The following is a 25,399-nucleotide window of genomic DNA, read 5'->3' as shown; positions in this document are numbered from 1 at the left end:
AAAACTAAAGCGTCGATGTTTGCATTAAATCACCATTACCGTTTCCAATTAACAAAAATTAGTAGTAATTGATATTGAAAGCATAAAGTAGTTGAAAGATCACTGAATTCAGCGGGACAAGATCACCTTTATATAAATATATAAAGGTGTCTCTATATCTACATCAATAATCACCAGTCAGTAGTCACGGCACACATTTCATTCACTCTCTCAACATGGCGTCTCTATCTCTGACAGTCATGATCAACAAAGAGAAAACAAAAGTCCTATTTGCAGAAGCCAGCAGTGATTTCATCAACGTTCTGCTAAGCTTCCTCACTCTTCCGTTGGGAAAAATCGTCACGATTCTTCAAAAACACGAAGGATCGGAACTCGGAAGCTTAACCACTCTCTACAAAGGCTTGTCTGAACTCGACACCGCCCATTTCTCCGTCCCAGGCGCTAAGGAAATGCTGCTCAATCCACGGAGTTCGTTTCAACCCGAATACCGTCAACTACCGATTGATGTTACCGACACTGCCCCACTGCTGCAATACTTCCTTTGTGAGGATGTAAATTGCTCACAACCTTCTTATGATAATATCAGCATGTATTCTGATATAGCTGTGTGTGATTGTGGGGGATCACTGACGAGGCGAATAGGCATTAAGGATGAATGTCGGGACGGAGGTGAAGCTTTCGTTGTCAGTCCTTTGTTTTTCATCGTCACCGATGATCTCAGGGTTGTGCCTATTGTCAGTGGAATTGTTCAAGCTCTTTCCGATCTCGGGATTACAGACACTCGAGGGGCGGAGATGAAGAGTTTGAGTCTTGGTCCTTATGAGGTAACATTCTTTATCTTTTTGGGGAATATATTCATTATAATGCTATTTTTTCTTAGTTCATTTGATGTTTATTTTAGGTAGTGGTTTGTTGAAATGTGACATCAAATATGATAAGTGAGTCTATAGAAATAAGAATGAGGTTGATACAGTTCCAACGTAGAAATTGGGCTAAAACCTTCGAAGTCAGAATGACTTGAAATTGGCCATCTGACATCGTTTAAGGGGTGAAAACGACAATTTACTATTTTTAGGGTTTGATTTCAATTTCCTATTTTACGTTTTATCCTAGGGTTTTCTAAACGCTTATACATAGCGTTGCCTTTGTTTGGACCGCAGTTTATTTTTGATAATTATATTTTCGTTTTCACTGAAACTAGGATTTCTTGATTACTTGTCCGTTCAGTCTTATTTCTTTGTATGTTCTAAAATATAAGAATTCTAACCAAAATGATTCATGTCATCTATCATGCATAATTAAGCCATGATCAGTAAATGTATGAAATAGTCTTATTACTAACTTGATTACCAACGGTTTTTATTAGATCGGTGAGTTGCTCAAGCTGTCGTTAACTTCTGCGACCCCATTAACGGACATGGTTATGAAGAGCAATAACAAATGCCCACAATCCGAGGTTTGGTTGGATCATATTCATCAACATGATGCTCCCACAGAATCCAATAAAATAGTTATACGAGCGTTCTTGCACGAATCAACGAACAAATTCCTGTTTGCAGAAGCTAGTGATGAGTTTGTAGAGCTTCTATCGAGCTTCCTCGCTATTCCTTTAGGTGGAGTGGAGTTCCTCCTGGCCGGCAACACTCCCTTCAAAAATATCGACAATTTGTACAGAAGCGTATCAAATGGCATCGATGATAAGCATTTCACAACATCAGACACTAAAAATAGGCTGGTGAGTCCAAAGCTGGCTCATGGTTATCTTCCCAAAAATCAGTTTCTACCTCTTAGTGAAGAAGGCCCTCCAAAACTGTTTTACCAAGCGACACGGAAAGGGCTGCGGTATAATTATTCTTCTCATGAGAAAGAAGTAACCATAGACATGGTTTCTTCATTCAAATCTAGCAAGGAAGTATATATCAAGAAACAAACTATGTGTTTTGTTAGTGATGATTTAACCATGAGTCCTAGTTTGACTTCAAGAATTTCGATTCTCAATGATGGTGGAATTCCCCTATCAGAAATGAAAGAAACTGAATTCCACATTGGACTCAATGAGGTAAAAATCCTTACTCCCTTCTAACCAATTAAACTTACTTGTTTTTCTTTAATTTTTTTTATGTGTTCTTAACTCATTTACTCTTGTATTACTCTTTAGAATTGATTAATTATCAAAATAAATATCTTTTGTTTGCTAGTGCAGGCATTATGTATATTGAAGGCATCTCTCACATCAAAGACAGCTTTAACTGATGGCCTCATCAAACCCTTGTTAAAGCGCCAGCCTAAGAAAGAACGTTGCTGAATTTGTTTCAGTTTGGGGACAAATTGTTTTGTTCTTGTTGGTTGACTCTTTATGAGCTTTTCGTATTGCAGTTATCATATTTAATTTGGTTGCATTTCCAGAGAAATCAGAAACCCTAATTCGTATTGCAGTTATCATATTTTAATTTGGTTGACTCTTGTATGAAGCATCTTATATATGCATGAGTTTTTTTTCTTATGGAGGGGAAATATATTTACTTTTTTAAAAATTTTACATATCGGAAAATGAGGTGATTCTTGACCTATTAATCTCCTGTTCATTATGTTTATTTTTAATTGTAGGTTATTAGTTAATGTTCTCACTACATTGTGATCATGAAATGAAATCTAGTACTAATGTGGCCAACCAATAGTGCAGTGCAACAAGAGGATATTAATAGGATATATTTTTCATTTACCTCCCCATAAAGGTAAATATACTTCTTAAAAAAGAGTGAATGCAAGGAAAGAAGATAGATTAAAACGGTATACAAATATAATCACCATATTTAATTTTTGTGTTGAAAAGAGATCAAATTAAAGAAGACGTAATACATTCTCAAATAACATTTTCATTAAAAAAGAAGTTATATAAAGAAGAGGTAAATTTCTTTCTCTTTATCTCTGCGTTCCTCTTTCCTCTTCTTTCCTCTACTCTCTGTCCTCTACTCTCATTTTCTTTCTCTTGAGTATATACAGAATATTTGTTGATGAATCGGAAGAAGTAGTCATATCATCTGTATACAGTGTTTGGATGCGTGAAACACTTTGGAAAATACATATAAGTTGAGTCTATGAATTGAATTCCGACTAACCTAATCGCCCGATAGTTGGCAAAGCTTTACTAGGCCAAATAGCCTTTCAAGTAAATACAAGTAGTATAAGTTTTTGAAGTTTTATGCTATATTATAGCTTAGCTCAAGTACCTTTGCAAGATCCTACAAACTTCTAATTATCCAATCATTCACATCAACATCTTTTGTTTATACTATATTATAGCTCAACCTCTTCTAGTAGCATGATAATGCAATAAGAAAAACTAATTTCACATTACTCTGTATACTTCTATTAAAATTTCACAGTTAAGTTCATATACACATTTTAAATAGGTATTCTCATGAAATGGGATATAAACTGATGCTGTTAATGTTGATGGACTATAGCTAGGATTAGCACGGGATTTTAGGAGGTATTATATTGTGTTATAAGTGGAAAGAGAAAATAATATATTTATATTAATTTAAGAGTGAACTTTTCCAAAAAAGAAAATATGTGACATCTATTATGAGAAGGAGAGAGAACTTATCAGTTTATACAATAAATAGAGGCATAAAGTCTATTGATGATAAAGAGTTGTAATAAAAAGCATAAATGATGATTAACTGAAGATAGAAAACTTATAACACTACTAATCCAAAATACAAAACAAGAAAAGGAAATAAAAAGGTGAGTGTTATTTGTGCATGTACATATAAGTCAAGAATCACTAGACAATAGATAATTTTACAATCTACGCCTATAACAGTAGTGTTTAACATAGTCATATACGTAATCTTCAAAGCTGTAGGCAGAAGTACCAAATGGATCGCCACCATCACAATTAGGCCACGGTATATCACTAACTGAGTCATCAGGAAGTTTAAGATATTTTATTTGCTCACGACATCTTTTCCCCAAATCCCCTTCAAGATCGAGATCAAAACATCGTCGGACATCAAGTGATTCGAGGTGCGGACAACCGTTAAGGATGAGCTCAAGTCCTTTATTTCCCATCCAATGAGCAAAAACTTGAAGATGGCGTAGATTAGGCATGCTTTGGCTGATTGCGAGAGCATATGCATGCCGAAACGGCTCATTATGATCAATAAATTCATTTGTTAAAAGCTTGCACTTAAATCCATTGCACGAGAATGATTTCAACAATGGGCAAGAATTACCAATGGCTATAATGTGGGAAGCACCAATCCATGGTCTAATAGTAAGGTGTAACTCTTCCAACTGTCTAAGTTTTGCAATCATTCTAGTTGCACATTTTCCCGATATGAAAAAGCAAGTTCCAAGTTTAAGTCGTTTAAGACTTGGGGATCTGTAAAATAAAAAATGATTAGATAACTTTTACAGTAATATTAAAAAGAATCTGTGAAAGAGTAATTAGCAAAGAAACAGATTGATCAATCCTATTTCAACAATTACTCTAGAACACAATGAACATAAATGCGGCCCAATTGTTGGAAAAAACATGACTATTTGATAAATTATAATCCATGCCACAACATTGAAAATCGTTATCTAACTCCTAACTCATCAATTCAATGTCTTGAAAATGTCAACATAACCTAGATGATACTATGTCGACATTAATACATATCGTGTTAATATTTTTAATACATGAGTTAGCAAGTTAGCCATTAGTAATATCAAATGTAACATCAACACACGTGTGAATTTAACCTTTAAACATAAATGACAAAATATATAATTTTACCGGTTGGCGATGTATTCCATGAGTTCATCGTCCCCGAAGTACTGGATGGTGATGTCCACCAATTGTCCCTGGCTACGATCCACTGCACATCGGCACATAGCATAGTACTCGTCGTTAAAAACCCCCTGCCTAGGGTTGGAAAAATCGATGACTCGCCACAAGGCAGGATCCTTGGAAACCTTCCACCACGCAGTACACACTGTCTGTGCACGTCTCAGCACTTCCTCTGCCCCCAGCCTCTGCAGAATATTGGCCATTACATTCCTGGGCAGTTTAATCCACGGAGGCGAAGGAGGGACTGAGGATGAAGCAACCACCGGAATTTTCTTCGGGGGCTTAAGGACGTTGGTCCGCATCCACCGGAGCCACTGTGAAGCTTGGCCTTCCTTGCATTCTTCCAATAGACGTCTCCGCTTGTGGGGAGGAGTGTCGTGGAAGTCGAAGTATTCGTCGACGCTGTAGAGGCCGGCGGGGTCGTTGCCATCGAATTTACGGGTCTGAAGGCAGATCTGGACACCTTGGTAGGTGTAGAAAGGAGGATAAGGTGAGTTCCGAAGGTTGGAAAGCGGTGGAGAGTCCGGATGGATATGAGGGTTATTCACCAGGGGAAATGAGTGATATAGAGAGAATAGCTTATCAAATCGTTCCATGGCGGCACAGAACGGAATGGAACTCTTTTTGAGCAACTTCTGCTATTTATAGAGTGGAAAACTGAAGTACTAAATCCATGGGAAATCCTAACAGACATTCCGGAAGATGTTAATAATCCTAACAGAAATCCTAATTTGTTTTGAGCAAGATTAAAAGCATCCGTAATAGTGGAGTCTAAGCCAAGGCCAAGCCACCAAAACTAGAGGCCAAGAAGGCCAGGCCAAAAAAAAAAACGAAAATTGTCCACCCTAATAGTCGACAAACCCAAGCTACAAATAAATGATTTTTTTTCATTTTTACTTTTATTTTAATTTAACTAGAATAAAAATTATCAGACTATTAATTAAAAAAAGTTGCTTAAAACAAGATGACTCGTTACTAAAAATGGAAACTCTTACCTCTACTTTATTCCCTCTCTCTTACTTTATTCTCTCCACTTTACATACAAAATAAAGTTATATAAAATTCTTTGTTGCCCAAGGATTGGGTCATCTTTCTTAAGACGGAGGGAACACTAAAGATGATTCTCAACTTTTTATCCTAAATCACCGAGTATAATAAAAAAAAAAACTTATTGGCACTCTCTCCGTCCCAAGATAAGTGACCTACTTCTTTTTGGGCACATGGTTTAAGGAATGGTATTTAAATAAGTTAAAATAGAGAGAGTAAAGTATGAGAGAGGGAAAAGTAGAGAAGAGAAGAGAGAATAAAGTAGGTGGGGAATAAAGTAACAGAAATGACTTTTTGCTAAAAATGGAAATAGGTCACTTATAGTGGGACACCCCAAAAATGGAAATAGGTCACTTATCTTGGGACGGAGGGAGTATATTTTTATATTATAATTCAACAGTTAAATTTAATATGTACAAATATTTATAAATTATTATTGAGTGGTGTGATCCTTTGCTAACTTTCTTAAGTTGCTAACTCTGCTAATTCCAACGATATACTACATGCATATGTTCCGACGTCAAAATTTGAAAAAAAAATTTAGAATTTTCGTATTTTTCGAAAGCATTGTGTTGATATTTTCGAAACACTATATTAACATTTTCAAAGCATTGTGTTGATATTTTCGAAACACTATATTGACATTTTCATCCAAAACCCTAATTTGACGTTTTTTTTTTTCGATTTAATTAATAAAAACACAAATTACACGTGGCAAATTGTAGACCACACATTTTTTAAAATCATGTGGCCTTAAATTAGTTGTAGTTAGCAATTAAATGATGAGTTAGCAATTGATCACTCCCCTATATATATATATATATATATATATATAGAGTTGTGATCAATGTCGAACCAATTTTAAAGACCGAACTAGAGACCAAATCTAGGCCATTAGATCTAAGTTTTTTGATGAGATGTGTTGCTGTGAAAAAATTTTCGGCTTCATTATAAGCCCATTTTACTTCATTATATAGGTTTATTACTTCATTTTGTACTTCAAATGCTTCTACACATACTTCATTCCAATAATTTATTACATTATTCCATGTGTTTATTAAACCATATTAGCGTCATGGCGTTGGTGATAGATATTGTAGAGAGAAAGAACGGCACGCGACGGCGAAACCACATTTAAGTACTGGAATGAAGTAAAAACCCACTGGAATGAAGTAAAAACCTACTAGAATGAAGTAATATATTCTGGAACAAAGTTAAATCTTCGTAGCATGTTAGTATGACTTATTTACCTTCGGATGAATTAAAAATAGGCTCGTGATGAAGGCGAAAATAATTTATAAATTTATGTATCTTATCCATAAAAAACTAGATCTAAAAGCCCTAATTTGGTAGGGTTCGGTGGTTCGGTCTTTAAGAGTGGATTTGTGGTATATATATATATATATATATATATATATATATATATAGGGTTTTGATCTATGAAAACTCCATTTAAATACAGAAACGCAGAACACAATCATACGTAGGGCATTTTAGGTCATAGTTAGTATATTTTAAGGTCATGCTAACAAAGCATGACCTAAAATGATCTTAACATGACATAAACTCTAATTTAATAATATGACCTAAAATTGCTTTATTATGACCCTCCATATTTTTGGTTAATTATTGACCATTAGATCATTTAATCCTAGGGCCAAGATTTGGGCTGCATTTCTGGATTTAAATGCATACTTATTTTGATCATCTGCCTATAGGGGTGCACTAGGGTGCCACCATAGTTAAAATAACATCATACCACCAATATAGTCCGTTAGATCTCATCTATGGACGCCTAGGATTAAGTTTCGTGAAAAAACACGGGTTTGCAGTCTACTGTATTAGATATTGCAGTCTACTATATTAGATATTGCAGTCGTGGTAGACTGCAATATTGTTGTGTTAAGACTGCAATATTCAATGAACAGCACTGCAATCTGGTAACGTAAAATTAGAAATTTCCTATTTTACCCCTTCGTGTTTTTACACGTGGCAGCATGACAAGCACACGATTTTCAGATCCAATGGCCTAAAATGGTGGTATGGTGTTACAATAAAGAGGGTTGTCATCTTAGTACATCCCTCTCCCTATATATATATATATATATATAGGGATGTATTCAAATACTTTTTCCATCTTTAATACTTTTTCCTTCTTAATCTCTACCATTTATTTTCCAGATCTTAGGGCTGAAATTAGAGCCTAATTTAATAATTTTTAATCAATAAAAAATTAGAAAAGGGTGTTTAGGAGATTCACATGCACGTCTGTTATGGAAAGTCCAAGATTTACTCCTTCTCAAAATATTGTCGTGATTTTACGGGGATGTATTCAAATCCTTTTTATATCTTTTGTCATTTTTCCTTCTTAATCCTAGCCCCACGATTTTGTCATCTGACGGTTAGATTAATGCCACGTGTCATTTAATAATGCACATTTTCATTCTAATAATGCACATCGGCTAATAATGCAACATTATAGACCAATAATGCATATTGTCATTCTAATAATGCACAGCGGCTAATAATGCAACACTATAATAATGCATTGATCACAACCATCCAATTCAAGGATCCAAGGGCTGAGATTAAGAAGGAAATAGGACACTTAGGGTGCAAAGGAGCCTAACGCACCCCTATATATATATATATATATATATATATATATATATATATATATATATGGATGTGATCATATGATAACCCATATTTTTGGTGATAACCTAATAACCCTCATTTTATGGATGAAAAGTATCATTTTATATAACAGAATATCATTTTATGCATGCTGAAAAAAAATCATTTTCTCGTGTATAAATAACATTTTTAGTAAAAATGATACTTTTGATCCATAAAATGATAGGGTTATTAGGTTATCACATAAATATGAGTTATCATTATGACGCATATATATATATATATATATATATATATATATATATATATATGAATCCTTACACCTTATTAGTAAAAAGCACGGCACAAATCATAGCCATTGGATCCTTGGATTGGATGTGTGATAATAATAGTCGAGCTACATTATTAGACTAAAAAGCTACATTAGTGTACTAAAATCTACATTGATAGATGACACGTAGCATTCATCTAAACGTTAGATTACAAGATTGTTTTTTGTTATGCAAAGTAACTGAGAGAGGATGTGGATTGGCTTAATTAGCACTACAATTAATTCCCCCCGAAAATGTACTGTTAATTGAGAGTGAAGACATCTTGAGAGTCTAATTGAACTGTTTGGAGTTACTAATCTACTTTGTCCGCGTGGGCATTACTTATGTGACTCTCGTTTGAGTTAAACATGAACTGTGCTAGGATATTATAATTGTGTCTTGTATAAATCATATGAAAGCACGTTCCTGAAATTCTCTTATTCTCATATGTATTCCTCAAGTATTCAGTCTGCAACGGGTTTAATTCTTTAATTGGTTTATTTACTGTTTCTTAGGTTAATCAAAACTCCAACTGCGTTTCTAGATAGTGATAGAAGCTTAGTATTTGGTAGACAATCCGTGATAGCATTCCGAACGTTCGATATTTGTATGCTTATCCTTAGTTATATACTATCTCTGTCTTATATGCTTGGAAGTAGTTGTAGTGCTAAAAAGTAGTGTATGACACCCAATTTTGGGTGGAACAATACCTTTAAGATACGCCAAAATTGCACCTGAGATTTCATTGCATTCCAAATCCAAGAAGTACCAAAGTTGAATAGTTATAGCAGAAGATATTCAAGCTTTACAACTAGCAAAGATGCTATCCAACGAATTAAAAAGAAAAAACTCCAAGTGACCGAAGATAAAATTAAATCTAAACGAGTAATAATCTAAATTAAAGATAATACACCATTCATTTATAAATATGGAGTCCACTATTAAAAAATAGTAAAATATGAAAAGTAATAAATTTTCAGAAATAAATAAAACGAAAATAAGTGACAAATTTTCAAAAATTTAGTATTAAATACTCCATCAATCAATAAAGTTGAAAATATCTTTGGAGAGTCAAATGTTTGGCCATATTGTAAACCGTAATAAAGATATAGTACACATCTTCCGGAATGTCTGTTAGGATTTCCCATGGATTTAGTACTTCAGTTTTCCACTCTATAAATAGCAGAAGTTGCTCAAAAAGAGTTCCATTCCGTTCTGTGCCGCCATGGAACGATTTGATAAGCTATTCTCTCTATATCACTCTTTTCCCCTTGAGAATAACCCTCATATCTATCCGTATTCTCCACCGCTTCCTCCTTTCTCTACCTTCCGAGGTCCCAAGATCCGCCTTCATACTCGTAATTTCGATGGCAACGACCCCGCCGGCCTCTACAGCATCGACGAATACTTCGACTTCCACAACACTCCTCCCCTCAAGAGGAGACGCTTATTGGACAAATGCAGGGGAGGTCAAGCTTCACAGTGGCTCCGGTGGATGCGGACCAACGTCCTTAAGCCTCCGAAGAAAATTCGGGTGGTTGCTTCATCCTCAGTCCCTCCTCCGCCTCCGTGGATTGAACTTCCCAAGGATGTAACGGCCAATATTCTGCAAAGGCTGGGGGCGGAGGAGGTTCTGAGATGTGCGCAGGCAGTGTGTACTACGTGGTGGAAGGTTTCCAAGGATCCCGTTTTGTGGCGAATCATCGATTTTTCCAACCCTAGGCAGGGGGTTTTCAACGATGAGTACAATGCTATGTGCCGCTGTGCAGTGGATCGTAGTCAGGGTCAATTGGTCGACATCACCATCCAGTACTTCGGGGACGATGCACTCATGGACTACATCGCCAATCGGTAATTTAAATCAAGAATGGTATTTTGTCAAAGGTTAAATTCACATGTGTGTAGGTATTACATTTGATATTACTAACCTTAATTAGCTAACGATTTTCGAAGTTGTGGCATGGATTACACTTTATATCAAAATTCATGTTTTTTCCAACAGTTTGGTTATGTTCATTGTGTTCTATTGATCACTCTTTTTATTTGCTTAGTACTCTTTCGCATAATCTTTTTAACGGTATTAAATTGAAGATTTGCTTTGTTTCAAATTTGTAATTTGGACCATAGAGGCAAACTTGCTTTATGAATTGGCATTGAGTCGCAAATCACTAAAATTATGTAAAGAATAATGATTCATCGTTTTAAAATGTGTTTTATTAAAGGTATTTCAATTGTATTGGCGATGCTAAAAGTCGTTGTCACTCGCTTCCCCTTAACAAGGAGATAGAAAGATTTATATACTTAGTTTATTTTTTCTTGAATTTATTTCTTCTGCTTCAACCTTTTCCCGATTGATCTTAAGTTCATAAAAAAATATACTGTATACACTTTTTTCTTTCCTCTCTCGTACTTTATTCATATCTCTTTCTTTATCATATTTTACCCATTTTTTCTCTTTTTTTCTTTTACTTTACAAATTTCTCATTAAAATACATGTCTGTTGTCTACTCATGAGACTATTTTTGGTTGACAAATGGAGTATAATGTAGTAGATGTGAGATGATATTTTTGAACATTTTTTTCTTGATTGTGTATCACATAAGCTAATGTAAAGTAGCTTCCATTATCGGTATCTAATCATTTGTTGTTTTACAGATCACCAAGTCTTAAACGACTTAAACTTGGAACGTGCTTTTTTATATCAGGATATTGTGCAACTAGAATGGCGGTAAAACTTAAACAGTTGGAAGAGTTACACCTTACTATTAGACCATGGATTGGTTCTAACCACATTCAAGCTATTGGTAATTCTTGCCCATTGTTGAAATCATTCTCATGCAATGGGTTTAAGTGCAAGTTTCCAAAATATGTGCATATTGCTCATAATGAACGATTTCGGCATGCGTATGCTCTCGCAATCAGCAAAAGCATGCCTAATCTACGCCATCTTCAAGTTTTTGATCATTGGATGGGAAATAAAGGACTTGAGTTCATCCTTAACGGTTGTCCACTGCTCGAATCACTTGATATTCGACGATGTTTTGATCTTGATCTTCAAGGAGATTTGGGGAAAAGATGTCGTGAGCAAATAAAATATCTTAAACTCCCTAATGATTCAGTCAGTGATATACCGTGGCCTAATTGTGATGGTGGCGATCCATTTGATACTTTTGCCTTCAGCTTCGAGCATTACGTATATGACTATTCTACACGCTACTGTTTTAGGCGTAGATTGTAAAATTATCTATTGTCTAGTGATTCTCGACTTATAAACGTGCACAAATAACAATCACCTTTTTATTACTTTTTCTTGTTTTGTATTTTGGATTGGTTATCAATAATCATTTATGCCTTTTACTACTGCTCTTTATCATCAACAGACTTTACGCATTTATCTTTTTATATAAACTGATTCCTAAAATATTGACCTAGCTTTAATCCATCAGCGTTAAAAAAAATGACAACGATCAATAGTAAGTGGTTTGAGCATACAAAGCAATCGACACGTCGAGACATTACAGGTGATCTGACTCGAACTTGAGTCATCTTAGAATCCACTCGACCTGGACTCGAACTTGAGTCATCTTAGAATCCACTCGACCTGGCTCTGATACTGCTTGTTCGGAACTTGGCTCTAATACTACTTGTTCGGATTATTGATTGCAACAGATGTTTAATATTGTCCAATTTGAGTCAAGTCCTCACGGATTTATTTTTGGGTCAGCCCAAAAGGCCTCAAACTAAATGAGTTTGGACATGATTTACATACACCTTTCAACTTCTCTCAAACTCGTAACGTGGGATGAGTTTGTACTCAAGAGATATTCTCTTCATAAATAATTTATAATCATTAAGTATTCCATCTGTCCATCCATGAAACGTTTTCCTTTTTAAGTTATCCCACTAAAAATAAAATGATTTCTAAAATGAAAATACCGTCATCTCTATTTTTTATCTCTCTCTTACTTTATTCTTTCTCTATTAGCTTATACAAAAGAGATAAAGCAAAAATTTGCTACACCTAAAGAAGGAGGTGTTGGAACAGGAACAGGATGCCCAACCGGATCAAATAATCAAAAAACATGTTTCAAATGCAAAGGATTCCCACATATTGCCGCGGATTGTCCTAATCGAAGGATTGTCACTCTTGTGGAAGAAGATGTTGAAGAAAATCAAGATGACACAATGCCAATCTACGATGAAGCTTATGATGAGGAAGAGTTAGTTTATGCAAATCAAGGAGAATCTTTGATGGTTTCTCGCAATCTCAGTGCAACTCATATTGAAGATGATTCTTGGCTTCACCACAATATTTTTCACACAAGGTGCACTTCTCATGGAAAAGTCTGCAATGTAATCATCGATGGAGGAAGCTGCAAAAATGTGGTGGCTACTATGATGGTAGAGAAACTGAAATTAAAGACGGTGCCTCATCCCCAACCATACAGGCTTTCTTGGCTAAAAAAAGATAGTGAAATAAAGGTAAACAAGAGGTGCGTTGTTCCATTTTCCATAGGTAGCAAATATAAAGATGGAGTTTGGTGTGATGTTGTTCCAATGGATGCATGTCATTTACTTCTGGGAAGACCTTGGCAATATGATCGAAAATCTGTACATGATGGCTTCAAAAATACTCATACTTTTGTCAAAGATCGTGATCCGAAGTTTATGAGTCATTTTTGGCATACGCTTTGGGGAAAACTTGGAACTAAACTTCAATTTAGCTCTTCTCATCATCCGCAAACGGAAGCTGTTAATCGGAGCTTGGGAAACCTTTTGAGGAGTTTGATTGGTAAGAATCCACGGCAATGGGATACAATATTGGCTCAAGCGGAGTTCGCTTATAATCGATCATGCAGCCAAACAACAGGAAGAAGTCCATTTGAAGTAGTCTATGGTAGCAATCCAATTACTCCATTGGATTTGCCCCTTGTTCCTATTTCTCATCTGTCCAGTAATGAGGGTGAAAATCATGCTAAATACATCAAGACATTGCATGAGCAGGTTCGACAAGAAATTATCAAACAAAATGAGAAGTATCAAAAGTGTGCTAATAAGCATCGAAAGCCGTCAACATTCAAGGAAGGAGACTTGGTGTGGATTCATCTTCGCAAGGAACGCTTTCCTCGCGGTCGTCATGGAAAATTGAAGCCTAGAGCTGATGAACCTTTCAAAGTTCTCAAAAGAATTGGAGATAATGCATACAAAATTGAGTTTCCCGGTAACTATGGAGTTTCAGCAACCTTCAACTTCGCTGACCTCTCGCCTTATTTTGAAGATGATCCCGATGGAGACTCAAGGACGAGTCTTCTCGAACCGAGGGAGAATGACACGGAAACTCAAGAGTCTAATTAATAAAGCTAAATCAAGAATGACACAGAAACTCAAGAGTCTAATTAATAAAGTTAAATCAAGAGTCTAATGGTCAATCCAAAAGTCTTGAAGTGTTTTAGCTTCTTTATTCAATGTTTTAATAAAGTGTAAGAGATGTTTCACATCTCTATAGCTAATAAGCAAGTCTCAATACTTGGAGGGTTGTTCCAAGTTTGCTTATATTTGCTACGATTTACATATTCAAGGAGGAACTTGATAATGTATTATAATTTGAGTTATTTGCTTGTTTTGAGAAGAGGATTCTTCTTATTTCTTTGTTGTATATTCTTAGGTGGAATCCTAGTGAATTGAGAGTGTTTCTTTTGAGTGATTTTTATATCATATCCTACTTCACCATATATTTCCCGGTGTGGCGAGATCCTCTCAATTCATACATCCACTTTCTCCAATTTTAACTTAGTAAATTGAAATTTCACCCTAAATCATAAAGCCCTATCATCATCTTCTCCACGGCGCCGGAACATGGAGAGCTGGTTTAACTGTAGCGGTGGCGGCGAACAAGACCTCCGTATAGGATATGATTAAATTTTATTTGAAATAAAAAAATATTTTATAAAATTTAATATTAAGTTAATTAATTTACTTAAGTTAACTAATATGTGATTAAGTTATTAAGTTGGTCTAACACTTTGACCGTTTATTTTAACTGAAAAAGACTTTTACAGATATGTTTAGGACAAAAAAGTTACAAACTTAATATAAGGGACCAATGCAAAAAGAATTTTAGAACAAATGTAGGGGACCGAAAATAGACTTTAGTCTAGATTAATATATCATTGTGTAATATTATTCTTGATTAAACATTTGAAATATAATAGACAAAAAATAAACATTACAAGATCGTATACACATAAGATTATTGGAAAGTGTGCATAGTATACGAAACAAAAGAAAAAGGAAATTACTAATATAAGCATAATAACTTAATAGAAAAGGTATAGAACTATAGAAGAGAAACAAGTGGGGGAAGTATATAATAATTTCAGCCTTCTCCATATTTCTAGTTAGAAGTAGTGGACGTTGGTGGGGTAAATTTGGACATCCTAGATTTTCATCCTACGAATTAATTATATAAATTTATGGGTTCTATCATAAAATTAAGTGGTAATAGGAGGAGAGACCCATAAAACTTATATAGTAGATTAAGCTCTTTATGTACAAAGATGTAGAATATTGTTATATTCATTTTATGTTTCAATTGCCAACACATTCCCTCAAACCCTTCAAGGTGAAGCTCGAAGGGGTTGTACTTTTTTCATAATCAATTGGACAATCGGCTCAATTTCTTTTTCAATCAATTGGACCACTGGCCCAAATTTTTTAGGCCCAGATATACCGAAATCTTTCAAGGTGAAGCTTGAAGGGGTTGTACTTTTTTTTTTATAATCGATTGGACAATCGGCCAAATTTCTTTTTCAATCAATTGGACAACTGGCCCAAATTTTAGGCCCAGATATACTGCTGGATCAATCATTTTTTTCGGTTTAGGCCGAAAATATACTGCTGACCTACAGTCGGCGACCCGCTCTGATACCATGATATAAATCAATGGGTTCCATCTTAAAACTAATTGGTGATATGAGGAGAGACCCATGAGACTTATATAATGGATTAAGCTCTGTGTACACCAATGTGGGATATTGTTATACTCCCTCCGTCCACAAAAGATGTCACTTTCCTTTTTAGTTTGTATCACAAAAGATGTCACATTCCATTTTTAGAAAAAGTTCTCTCACATTAACATAAAAATTATATTTTCTCTCTCCATCTAACACATAAAACAAAACCTCCTAAAATCTCGTATCATCCTAAAAGTGTGCATCTTTTATGAGACAGAGGAAGTATTCATTTTATGTTTCAATTTCCAACAATAGTTATCTACCCATAACGGGGATAATAACTTATGAATATTACTAAATAAAATAAAAGGTTTGGGTTAGTACGCTAATCTAATTTGAATGTATAACCTTCTCCATATTTTCATTGATTAAGCAAATTGATCATTTTCAGTCATAATATGGTCACCTAGCTACTATTTAGTATTTGCTTAAGCAAATTGATCATTTTAGTTTTTGCCTCATTTTAAGCCAAGATCCATGCCCTCACCCTCACCCAATTTGCATGAATCATAAAATATTATCAATTTTTCATCTTTAATTTAAATTAAAATTCCTCAATTTTATACTATTAAATGCAACACAATTGTGACCCTCACACGATTAGCATCTTCACTTAATTATGGACCCTTGTTCCCTCGACTTTTTCTCTGTATTAACGCAACGAGATCCTCAATTTTCACAGGCATTAAATTATGTCCTTATAAATATTGTAGTTACAAAAATTTGAAATTTATTTTATTCAGTTAGGGTGTAAAAAATAGTAAAACCAAATATAGGAAAAATGCAATAAACTGTAACACATTCATATGTTAATGTCTAGCATCATCAAAGATCTGTTACATTACAACAACAGGCAAAGATCTGTCTTTGCCAAAAGGAGTCAAAAATACCGGACTAGTTTTAGCAATTCGTTCATCGAAAGGAAACGCTAACCGAACGACACGACAAAATCCTAAAATTTACCAGCAGACCTGATGAAACTCAAGTCACAAACAGGAATCTCAGATCAGCTTCTGTTAATTTGGCCAGTGCCTCCGAACATCCACCCACCGTGCTGCATTCAGAGTAACACGACTCGGTAAGAATACCAGTGGTTGAGTTGAAGAAGATTTAAGGATGAATCATCAAACAAAGAAGTAGTAAATCTGAGCAAATCAAAACATTTTTTACATGTTCCTTTACATATAAGAGAGTATCAACTTACCCCTCGAATACTAATTCCTTCTTCTCCTGCAACTTTAAAATCCTTTCCTCCACGGTGTTTTCAATAATAAACCTCACAATCCTTAATCAGAAGAAACAGAAAATGAAGATTAGAACCAATGTAAAACGTATATGTAAACACGTGTACAACAGTTATTATATGAGCATGAAAATTGTCAGGAGTGCACAGCTCATTTAGCATACCTTATTGGTTTGAATTGGCCAATTCGATGAATTCTGTCTTGCGCCTGCCGCTCCACAGCAGGATTCCACCATGGATCCATCAAGAAAACCTAGTGACATCAAAATGACAGTCATTACTTACACGTTATGTATATATCGAATTATGCCAATTTAATCCAGGCATGTTACAAGGTAGTTAACATCTTGTACTTTGAAGACAAATGAGGAAGCTATGTTTAAGATATTAGGAGGGCACAAAAGATCCAAAGAGTGGCAATAGCACATTTACTCATACACACACTGCTAATAGAATCATCTTTTTGTTGATATAGGATTTACTAACAACGATTAAAACATAATCAAATAGGATAGAAGAGAATGATGAAATTCTTACATGTGATGCTACCGTGAGATTGAGGGCGACACCCCCTGCTTTTAAGCTCATCAGAAAGACTCTGCAACTAGGATCCTCAGTAAACTTTTTTATAGCAGTATCTCTAGCTCCCATTGACATGGACCCATCTAACTGGACACACTGCACTCCAGACTACAAAAAGAAAAAGAGATAACCATTATGTAGTTTTCCTTTATTACAGTAAACAAAAAGATTAGATCAAACTTACCTTTTGAAGGGCATAGTGTATGAGATCCAAGAAAGACGAGAACTGGCTGAAGACAATTGCCTTGGCTGAACCATCCCTTTCAACCATAAATCGAATTTCTTCCCTCTGCAGTAAAAGTATACTCACAATTGAGCAGTTGCAACAGATTAATCTAAAAATGTAAACTGCTGTATATACAAAAAAAAAGCAACAGAAACCAATTTTACTGAGTAAAAACAGAGCTTCTACACAGTAAACAGCTATGTTAGGATAGCATTCTTTTGATCCTTAATAAATCTAAAAGAACATATATTTAACCTGACTAAAAGTTGGCAAAAGCTAAACATAGCAACACTAATCTATCTATCAGTAAATTACTCACAAAATAAAAAGCAAAATGGCAATCATGTATGATCAAATATATTGCAAAAATCGAATTATCTTTCTTTTTTCTTGTCAAAGGGGTGATATTATATTTTAAATGCACATACCAAAGCATCAATTTTTGTACTTGTCTGAAAATCATCAAGCCGGATTCTATTCAAAATACTTGATGGTCTGAATCCTTTGACAGTTGTTTTTGACCTTGGTTCTTTCCCAGCTTTGTTGGCGGTGAAATCAACAGTAAGTGGCTTTGAACAAGTAGGGCAAGAGTTTTGTCCCATGCTAGCACTAAAATCGATCAAACAGGGTTTGCAGAAGGTATGCCCACATGATGTGACCTGTTGTGCCACTTGAGTAATCAGTAGACTTTCATAAAATGGAAATTTTAGAATAAAAAGTAACCCATACAAGTACTAGTAACATTATGCATCGAGCTATGAAATCAAACACAGCTGATTCAACCATTCACTATTCAGCATTCAATGAGTCAAGAATACACTGCAAAACTAAAAGATGAATAATACCTGGATTGAAAATGGGCAACTGTAACATATAACAATTTAACCTTTTGCTCAAAGTACAATCTTAAGTAACATATATGCATAATGCATCTTCAGTGCTTTCCATTTTTTGGAATCCATTACTTAGAAATCTAGTTCAGCTAGAATTAATGTGATGCAGTGATGCTTGATGGACAAACAGTTCGATTTCAATGACTACTGAACTTTCACTATGCAACAGTTCAGAAAGTGCAACACCAATTAGCATTATAAGTCCTCAGGTATAAGTCACTCCACTAAACCCTAAATCCATATAAATATAAGGATGTGGATACTGTGCATATGAAAATGTAGAAGTAGAACATCCTGAGAGAGGATATAAATTATGTAGTAATGCACAGTTGAACTAGTTCCTCCACAACTTAGGGATACCAACAATTACAACAAATTGTATTGAACTCACCACTGTGTCTTCTTCGGTGTCATTACACAAGCCACATTTCACATCACTTCCAGTATCAACTGCTTTGCCCTTTCTTTCCATTGAAGTAAGAGAATATTCCACGAGGTAGGGATGATCAACTGCCTGCATTTTTGTTGGATTAGTTTAAGGTCAGCAGATTGAGATATGGACGGAGTAGGGATCCATATTGCAAACTTCCAGAGCACTTTATAATAATAATCACAAAATTTTGCTTGCAGTTAGAAAACAAACATGTTATACTGGATCAGTCTGACACTATCCCATTTTCTTTAAATGTTGTTTTTGACATGTTTTCTCCAAATTTGTCGTTTAAAAGTCAAAATACGTCATGAGTGATAGAAGTTCATGACATGCTAGAGTTAGATGTCAATCCTGCTTATATTGTTTTTGAAGTCTTGAACACATTATATTGATACATTGAACATTAATGAACCAAGATCATTAGTATAAGGTTGATCCAACAATAACCTGACGAAGGCGTGTCAGTAGATCAAATATGTGGGCATAGTTATTCATCAGCGTTCCTGCATCGACGTATCTGCCAATAAGACAAGAATACGGTATGAAAAAAGTGAACCTTCATTAACCTTCTTGGAGGGGGGGGTAAACCTTTTACAATAAACAATATGCATGACTCATGTACGGGAAACAAAAATCAAGAACTGATGACCACAGCAATCAGAATAGCATGTAACTTGGTTCCTGAACCAAGATACTAAAGAATATGTAATCAACAAATCTAGCTAAACCGGCAAAAACTTTTATAGGCTAGACGAGCCGCAAGAAATTAGTGGAGGACAGGCCTGTTGACTACTTCCAAGCAAATGAAACTCTAAACCAGCACTACATAGTACATAGTATATGGATATATCATTAAAATCATCAGTCCATACAACCAAAATTCAGTATGAGAGATGGTGAGATGGCATACGTATTAAACTGCGCTTGACTCTCGTTGTAGAGAGCTGTATAATAGTCTTCTTCAACAACATCGAGAGAATCTCTTCTCAATGTAACCTAAATTAGAGCAAAGTTAACATATATGACAATGCTGAACCAAATCAATAAGAAATTCAGATTGTTTGACATGAAAAACATACAATTCTAGGGGGTAGCGCAAGATCAGCTGCTCTACCCTTTTTTGTACGTCTTAACACTAAGCTTTTCAGGATTTTGTGTTTTAACAAAATCATAGCACCTCTACCACCTCCCTTCCTGCCAGAATCTTGAATTGGTGTAGAAACATACTGAAAGAATGAAAACATTGCTGGTTAGTATGACATATCTAAATATAACAATGTCAGGAAAAAGATAAGTACTGGTACTATTAATTTAGCTGTACTCACTCTATTCCACCAGCAAAAGTGCCGAACATTTTTATGCTCACATCCTGGGCATTCTGCTGTACTGTACCACATAAAAGGCTCAGATATTTAAACTGCCAGACACAATTGGAATTTTACAATATAGCAAGGAAGAAGTTAAAAGGAAACAAAAGCAGGACCAGACTTATACTAAGGTTAACGCACATACATTGAGACAAAGATAAAAAAGAAAATGGTCATAATAATATCATAACACAACAGGATACAGCAGAATGCATTGCACTGAATTGTAAAGTAAGAAATGGAAATGTAAATGCTCCAGAACTTCACCCAGTGGTTCAGATGCAAATACCCTAGTATCTAACCATAAGAAGGACAACAGAAAGACCGGTTTGATATCACAACAGAGGCAATAGAAAGATGATCTATTTACTCAATGCATTCACAGGAACTGAAAACATGAAAAAAGTTCACTACTTTTTGCTCTTTCACCTCCAACCGGAGAAGAGTGGAGGAGAGAAGAGAGAAGATAAGTAGTTAAGAAAGAGAATAAGCCTTGAACTCTAACGACTTTACCAAAATTCTCAAGCAATACCTGTAATCAAGCGTACGACAATCGCAATCCTTGCAGAAATAATACGAGTAAGGAACTATCTGGAGAAAGCGAATCTGAAAGGAATTTCAAACCTGTTAGTATAATACAGAAAGTCGGAGGGTACCACTCTTCAACCATAACTTACAAGTGAGTAGAGCTCGCCCACACGATTCTGAAGAGGAGTACCACTTAAAGCCCACTTGTATCTAGATTGTAGAGCAAGAACAGCTCTAGTCGTATTGCTACGTCTTTCTTTAATACAATGAGCCTGTAGCAGAAAATTAGTTAGTCCACAAGGAGGTAACATTCTCTATAAAGGACTTTCTTTATGGTCATCGTAGCTATCAGAAATTTAAATTGGAATGGACCCAATGATTTGATAAAGTGGAAAGCTGATAAAATAAGCAAGTTCAATCAGTTGGCAAGTGAGAAGAATTACAAATAGCACATTCATATGGAGTTTAATGATAAACACATGAGTCACCAATTCATTGTTATTAAAGTGATTTGAATAGTTTGGGCCCTTGTGTATAAAATTCAATAAAACAAACAACAGCAATGACAAAATTATGCAGGTTGAAGTGCTAACTGTTTCTCTTACACACACACCTAGTAACGTTGCTAATAAAAAAATTGCACAGATGTATCAACAAAATCTCTTCCAACAAAATGGATAAACAATCTGTTACATGCAAAATAAAAAAAAGGTAGCATAAAAATCCACGATCAGCAGACAAGCATAACAAAAGGACTTTAAGACCCAAAATTTAGAGGCTTGACTCTCATAAAAGTAAAATAGATAGATTCATATAAAAGTTAAAATATCAGGGTTACCTCATCCAACACAATACGTTCCCAAGCCGCACAGTGCAGAATAGATTTTCCCTTGGATGTGGCCATATCTGAATTATCAACTGAATCATCATTTTCCATTTCCTTGCAACCAATGCCATTTTTGTTCCCTTTGTTTAGCTCCCTTGTATTAATCTCGAGATCCGGCATTTTCTTGCCCTTTGGTTCCTTTCTTTGCTGCTTTGCCTGCTTAACAGTCCGAACAGCACCAGGTCCGCACATATATTTCAAGTGAATTTTCAACTTATGCTCATAAAACAATTTTCCACAATACTGGCATTTGTCTTTAGGAGGCATCACATATTTTCTGTATTCTGCCTCAACAATTGCATATGTTGTTATAACAAAATCATAATCTGAAAGCTGATAAAGATTTTTTGCTCGGTTGGCACCATGATAGACAAGGACTTTGGTGCTTCCATCGGCAGTGAATCGATCAATCTCTCTAACCCACTGCATCACAGCAACCAGGGGACATATAACAAGTGTGCCCTTTATTTGTGGCAACTCCTTTGAGGAACTGCCTGAAGATGAGGGTACGTAAGCATCAGGAATTCCTGCTGAGATGCTTCTTTTAAAAAGAACGAGTGCTATTGCCTGGAGAGTCTTGCCCATTCCCATCTCATCGGCAAGGATGCCACCTCGGGCAGAAGATTCCTCTTGTTTCAAAGCCCAAGCTAACCACTCCTTCTGGTATCTTAGTAGTGGTATTATCAAGTCCTCTGAAGGCTCAGCAGTTTCCATTGATATCTCATTCTGATTCATCAGGTCCATATCCATTTGTAAATTCTCTTCAATCCATCTATCATTTTCTTCTTCTAATACTTCCCACATTAGTATAGGCCTATCTTTTTTCTTCTTTCCCTTCCTTTTCGTGAGAAATTTCTCAGCTATTCCACTAGCGTATTCGATTTTCTCTAGATCGATGCCAGTACCAGTCTCAATGTCTGCATCTGAGCATCTCTCACTCTCCTCTTCAACTTTTTTACTACTTGCGCTTTTCCCATAGGAGTTCGTTTTCCTCCTCTTCGCGACACCATCCTCATCACTTATATAGTTCAAATTGAACATTGCCGTACTGTTATCAAGTGCATCAAGCAGATCTTCACCTAAACGCAAGATGAAAAGTCAGCGATGCTTCCATATATGTGGTTTGGGTGAAGGGGGAAAAGATAAATTGTTGCAGTAAAAATATTGATTTCACATAGAACAGTTAGATTAACGGAAAGATGGAAATTCCAAAAGTGGCCGAGTCAGCACAAAAATGTCACATCCATAATCAGTTACTCGAGTCAGCACAAGAGTACAGTGGCCGATTTTATGCTACTAATGCCATCCAAAAAACTGTATTGTAAAGCATGATAGATGATCTCATTTAAGTCCAAGATTTTCTCATATATCTTTATTGATATGCCTTGCCTCTCTGAGTAACACTACTACCTACATGGTGATATACTTCAACAAATGTAAATAAGTCATTTAACTAAAATGTCAAAAGCCTGGATTATAGATAAAAATAGGCAAAGGCTCACGCCTAATCAATTTTCCAAAAGTAAAAGAGATTTAAAAAACTGCTCCCAGGCACGAAAACACAGGTCACATTTTCCATTCCACAATGATGTATGCCACAACAAGATAAAATCGAAAAGAGCAGGATAATCTCTTTCCCCACATACTGCTTATTATCATATTCAATGAGGATCACCCAACAAAGTTAAACCTTCAAAGAGAAACATAAGCAAACACGCCCAAAACAGCAATCCAAAATCAAATCGCAACATTAAACTACCAAAACCACACATTCAATCACCGAAATGTCACACTCAGTCAATTACGCACCATCATCACTCGGAACGTCAAAATCAGAATCGGAGGACGGGTCCACTCCATAATCTTCCGCATCAGAACCGTCTCTGTACTTCGGTTTCCGCTTCCCTGCACAATTCTCACTTGTCGAAGTCAATAAACAGTAACAAAAACTCCAATTCCACATAAAGAAATTAAACCTAAAAAAAATCAGAAAATCGAAAAAAAGGAAAGCACCTTTGGAAGAAGAAGCGCCATCGGCGTGAGAGCGAAGCCTCATTCTGCAATTGGAGGATCAGAGAATTGAACGGAATATTAAAAAAATTAGGGTTTGAACAATTGAGGTGCTTGTTTTGGTGAAACGGTGGTTAAAAAAGCAGAAGGAAACTAAAGGGGGGCAGGGGTAGGTGGGTGGTGGTTACGGAGGAGATTCGCGGCGGGAAATGGCAATTACGGAGGAGATTCGCCCATTTTATAAGACATACCGTAGGCGCCTTACCGACGGCTTTGATTGGAGTATTTTTTTCTTATAGAAAATAGTTTTTTATTTATTTTAGAGTCAATCAAAATTGGTTTTGTAATTATCTCCCCATCTAAAAAAATAATCTCCTTTTATTTAAAATGGAAAGTTTTCTTTTTGATGTTTTTCTCATTTTTTCTCCTCTCTTATATTGTACCTATTTTTTCTCTTTATATCTCTCACTTTATTAACATTTTATCCTCCTCTATCTCACTTAACCAATTTCTTAATAAAATTTGTGTCGTCTACAATGTAAGACTATTTTATGAAAGAAGAGGAAGTATTAAATATCTTTATTTTTTCTTATATTTTATCATATTTTTCTTTCTTTTATTTATACGTACTACTCCCATCGTCCCGCTTAAAATGATACGTTTTCCTTTTTAACTTATCTCAATTAAGATGACATATTTCCTTTTCTGAAAACTTTTATTCTCCGATTAATACATCTAACCACTTTTTCTCGCTCCTATTAAAATATTTAGTTATCTTTCTCTTTATATTAATAGGGAAATTGGTCCCTACTATCACGAAATTTACACAAATTCAAGTTTTCCCATTAATTTTCAAATTAGTACCATAAATCATAAACTTTAAGATTGGTTGATATTTTCTCAATAATGTAAGAATTTTTTTAAGAATTCCCTAAAATGCATTCCTAGGATTTGTGAAAGTGAGAAATAAGGTTTTGTGTTTTAAGTTTTGTAGCATATCGTTACAAGTGTGTGTTTCTAATTGAATTCTTTGTGTTTTTGTTAGATTTGTTTTTTGTTTTTTTTCTTAGAGTTCTATTTTGTTCAAATAAAAGTAGTATATTGTGTTTAATATTCCAAGTGGATATACCAACGTGACATGCCACTTGTAAGAATTATATCAAATAAGATTCAAACTGCTATATAAGCTAGCCGTATATTAATCTTAACCCGCCGTGGAAAATACCAAACTAATCTCAAAGTTCATGATTTATGGTACTAATTTGAAAGTTTAGGGAAAAAATCAGAATTTGTGCAAAGCTCGTGATATTAGAGACAAATTTCTCATATTAATACTTACATCCACATTTTCTCTCTCTAACTAAACACTTTAAACAACAA

At 35.2% G+C, this 25,399-nt stretch overlaps 4 protein-coding genes across 4 annotated transcripts; 2 read left to right on the top strand and 2 right to left on the bottom strand.

Annotated features, from left to right (window-relative positions):
- The first annotated feature begins 215 nt into the window (after window positions 1-215).
- LOC125188130 (uncharacterized) lies at window positions 216-2,305 on the top strand. The gene is made up of 3 exons (XM_048084876.1): window positions 216-824; window positions 1,367-2,059; window positions 2,204-2,305. Exons 1-3 carry the CDS (start codon window positions 216-218, stop codon window positions 2,303-2,305), a joined length of 1,404 nt encoding a protein of 467 aa, XP_047940833.1.
- Window positions 2,306-3,748: 1,443 nt separating this feature from the next.
- Window positions 3,749-5,439, bottom strand: LOC125188131 (F-box protein SKIP19-like). Its single transcript, XM_048084877.2, has 2 exons — window positions 4,790-5,439; window positions 3,749-4,390 (listed from the first exon to the last, which is right to left on the bottom strand). Exons 1-2 carry the CDS (start codon window positions 5,437-5,439, stop codon window positions 3,808-3,810), a joined length of 1,233 nt encoding a protein of 410 aa, XP_047940834.1. The 3' UTR covers window positions 3,749-3,807.
- Window positions 5,440-10,063: 4,624 nt separating this feature from the next.
- LOC148926961 (F-box protein SKIP19-like) lies at window positions 10,064-12,198 on the top strand. The gene is made up of 2 exons (XM_089057912.1): window positions 10,064-10,689; window positions 11,494-12,198. The coding sequence occupies exons 1-2, from the start codon at window positions 10,064-10,066 to the stop codon at window positions 12,074-12,076; spliced, it is 1,209 nt and encodes a 402-aa protein (XP_088914038.1). The 3' UTR covers window positions 12,077-12,198.
- A 4,426-nt stretch (window positions 12,199-16,624) lies between these two features.
- On the bottom strand, window positions 16,625-24,210 carry LOC125189184 (Helicase protein with RING/U-box domain-containing protein). The gene is made up of 16 exons (XM_048086441.2): window positions 24,023-24,210; window positions 23,819-23,914; window positions 21,962-23,088; window positions 21,273-21,395; window positions 21,128-21,201; window positions 20,554-20,614; window positions 20,308-20,454; window positions 20,139-20,224; window positions 19,676-19,745; window positions 19,187-19,309; window positions 18,331-18,561; window positions 17,861-17,965; window positions 17,632-17,784; window positions 17,259-17,347; window positions 17,056-17,136; window positions 16,625-16,905 (listed from the first exon to the last, which is right to left on the bottom strand). The coding sequence occupies exons 1-16, from the start codon at window positions 24,063-24,065 to the stop codon at window positions 16,833-16,835; spliced, it is 2,682 nt and encodes an 893-aa protein (XP_047942398.1). The 5' UTR covers window positions 24,066-24,210; the 3' UTR covers window positions 16,625-16,832.
- Between the last annotated feature and the right edge of the window lie 1,189 nt (window positions 24,211-25,399).

This window comes from Salvia hispanica, chromosome 5, assembly GCF_029641045.1.
Source record: "Salvia hispanica isolate PSC_SH4W2 chromosome 5, Shi_PSC_v1, whole genome shotgun sequence".
In the NCBI taxonomy this organism is placed as follows: domain Eukaryota; kingdom Viridiplantae; phylum Streptophyta; class Magnoliopsida; order Lamiales; family Lamiaceae; genus Salvia; species Salvia hispanica.
The sequence above is the reverse complement of the archived record's forward strand: the minus strand, read 5'-3'. Positions and strand labels throughout refer to the sequence as shown.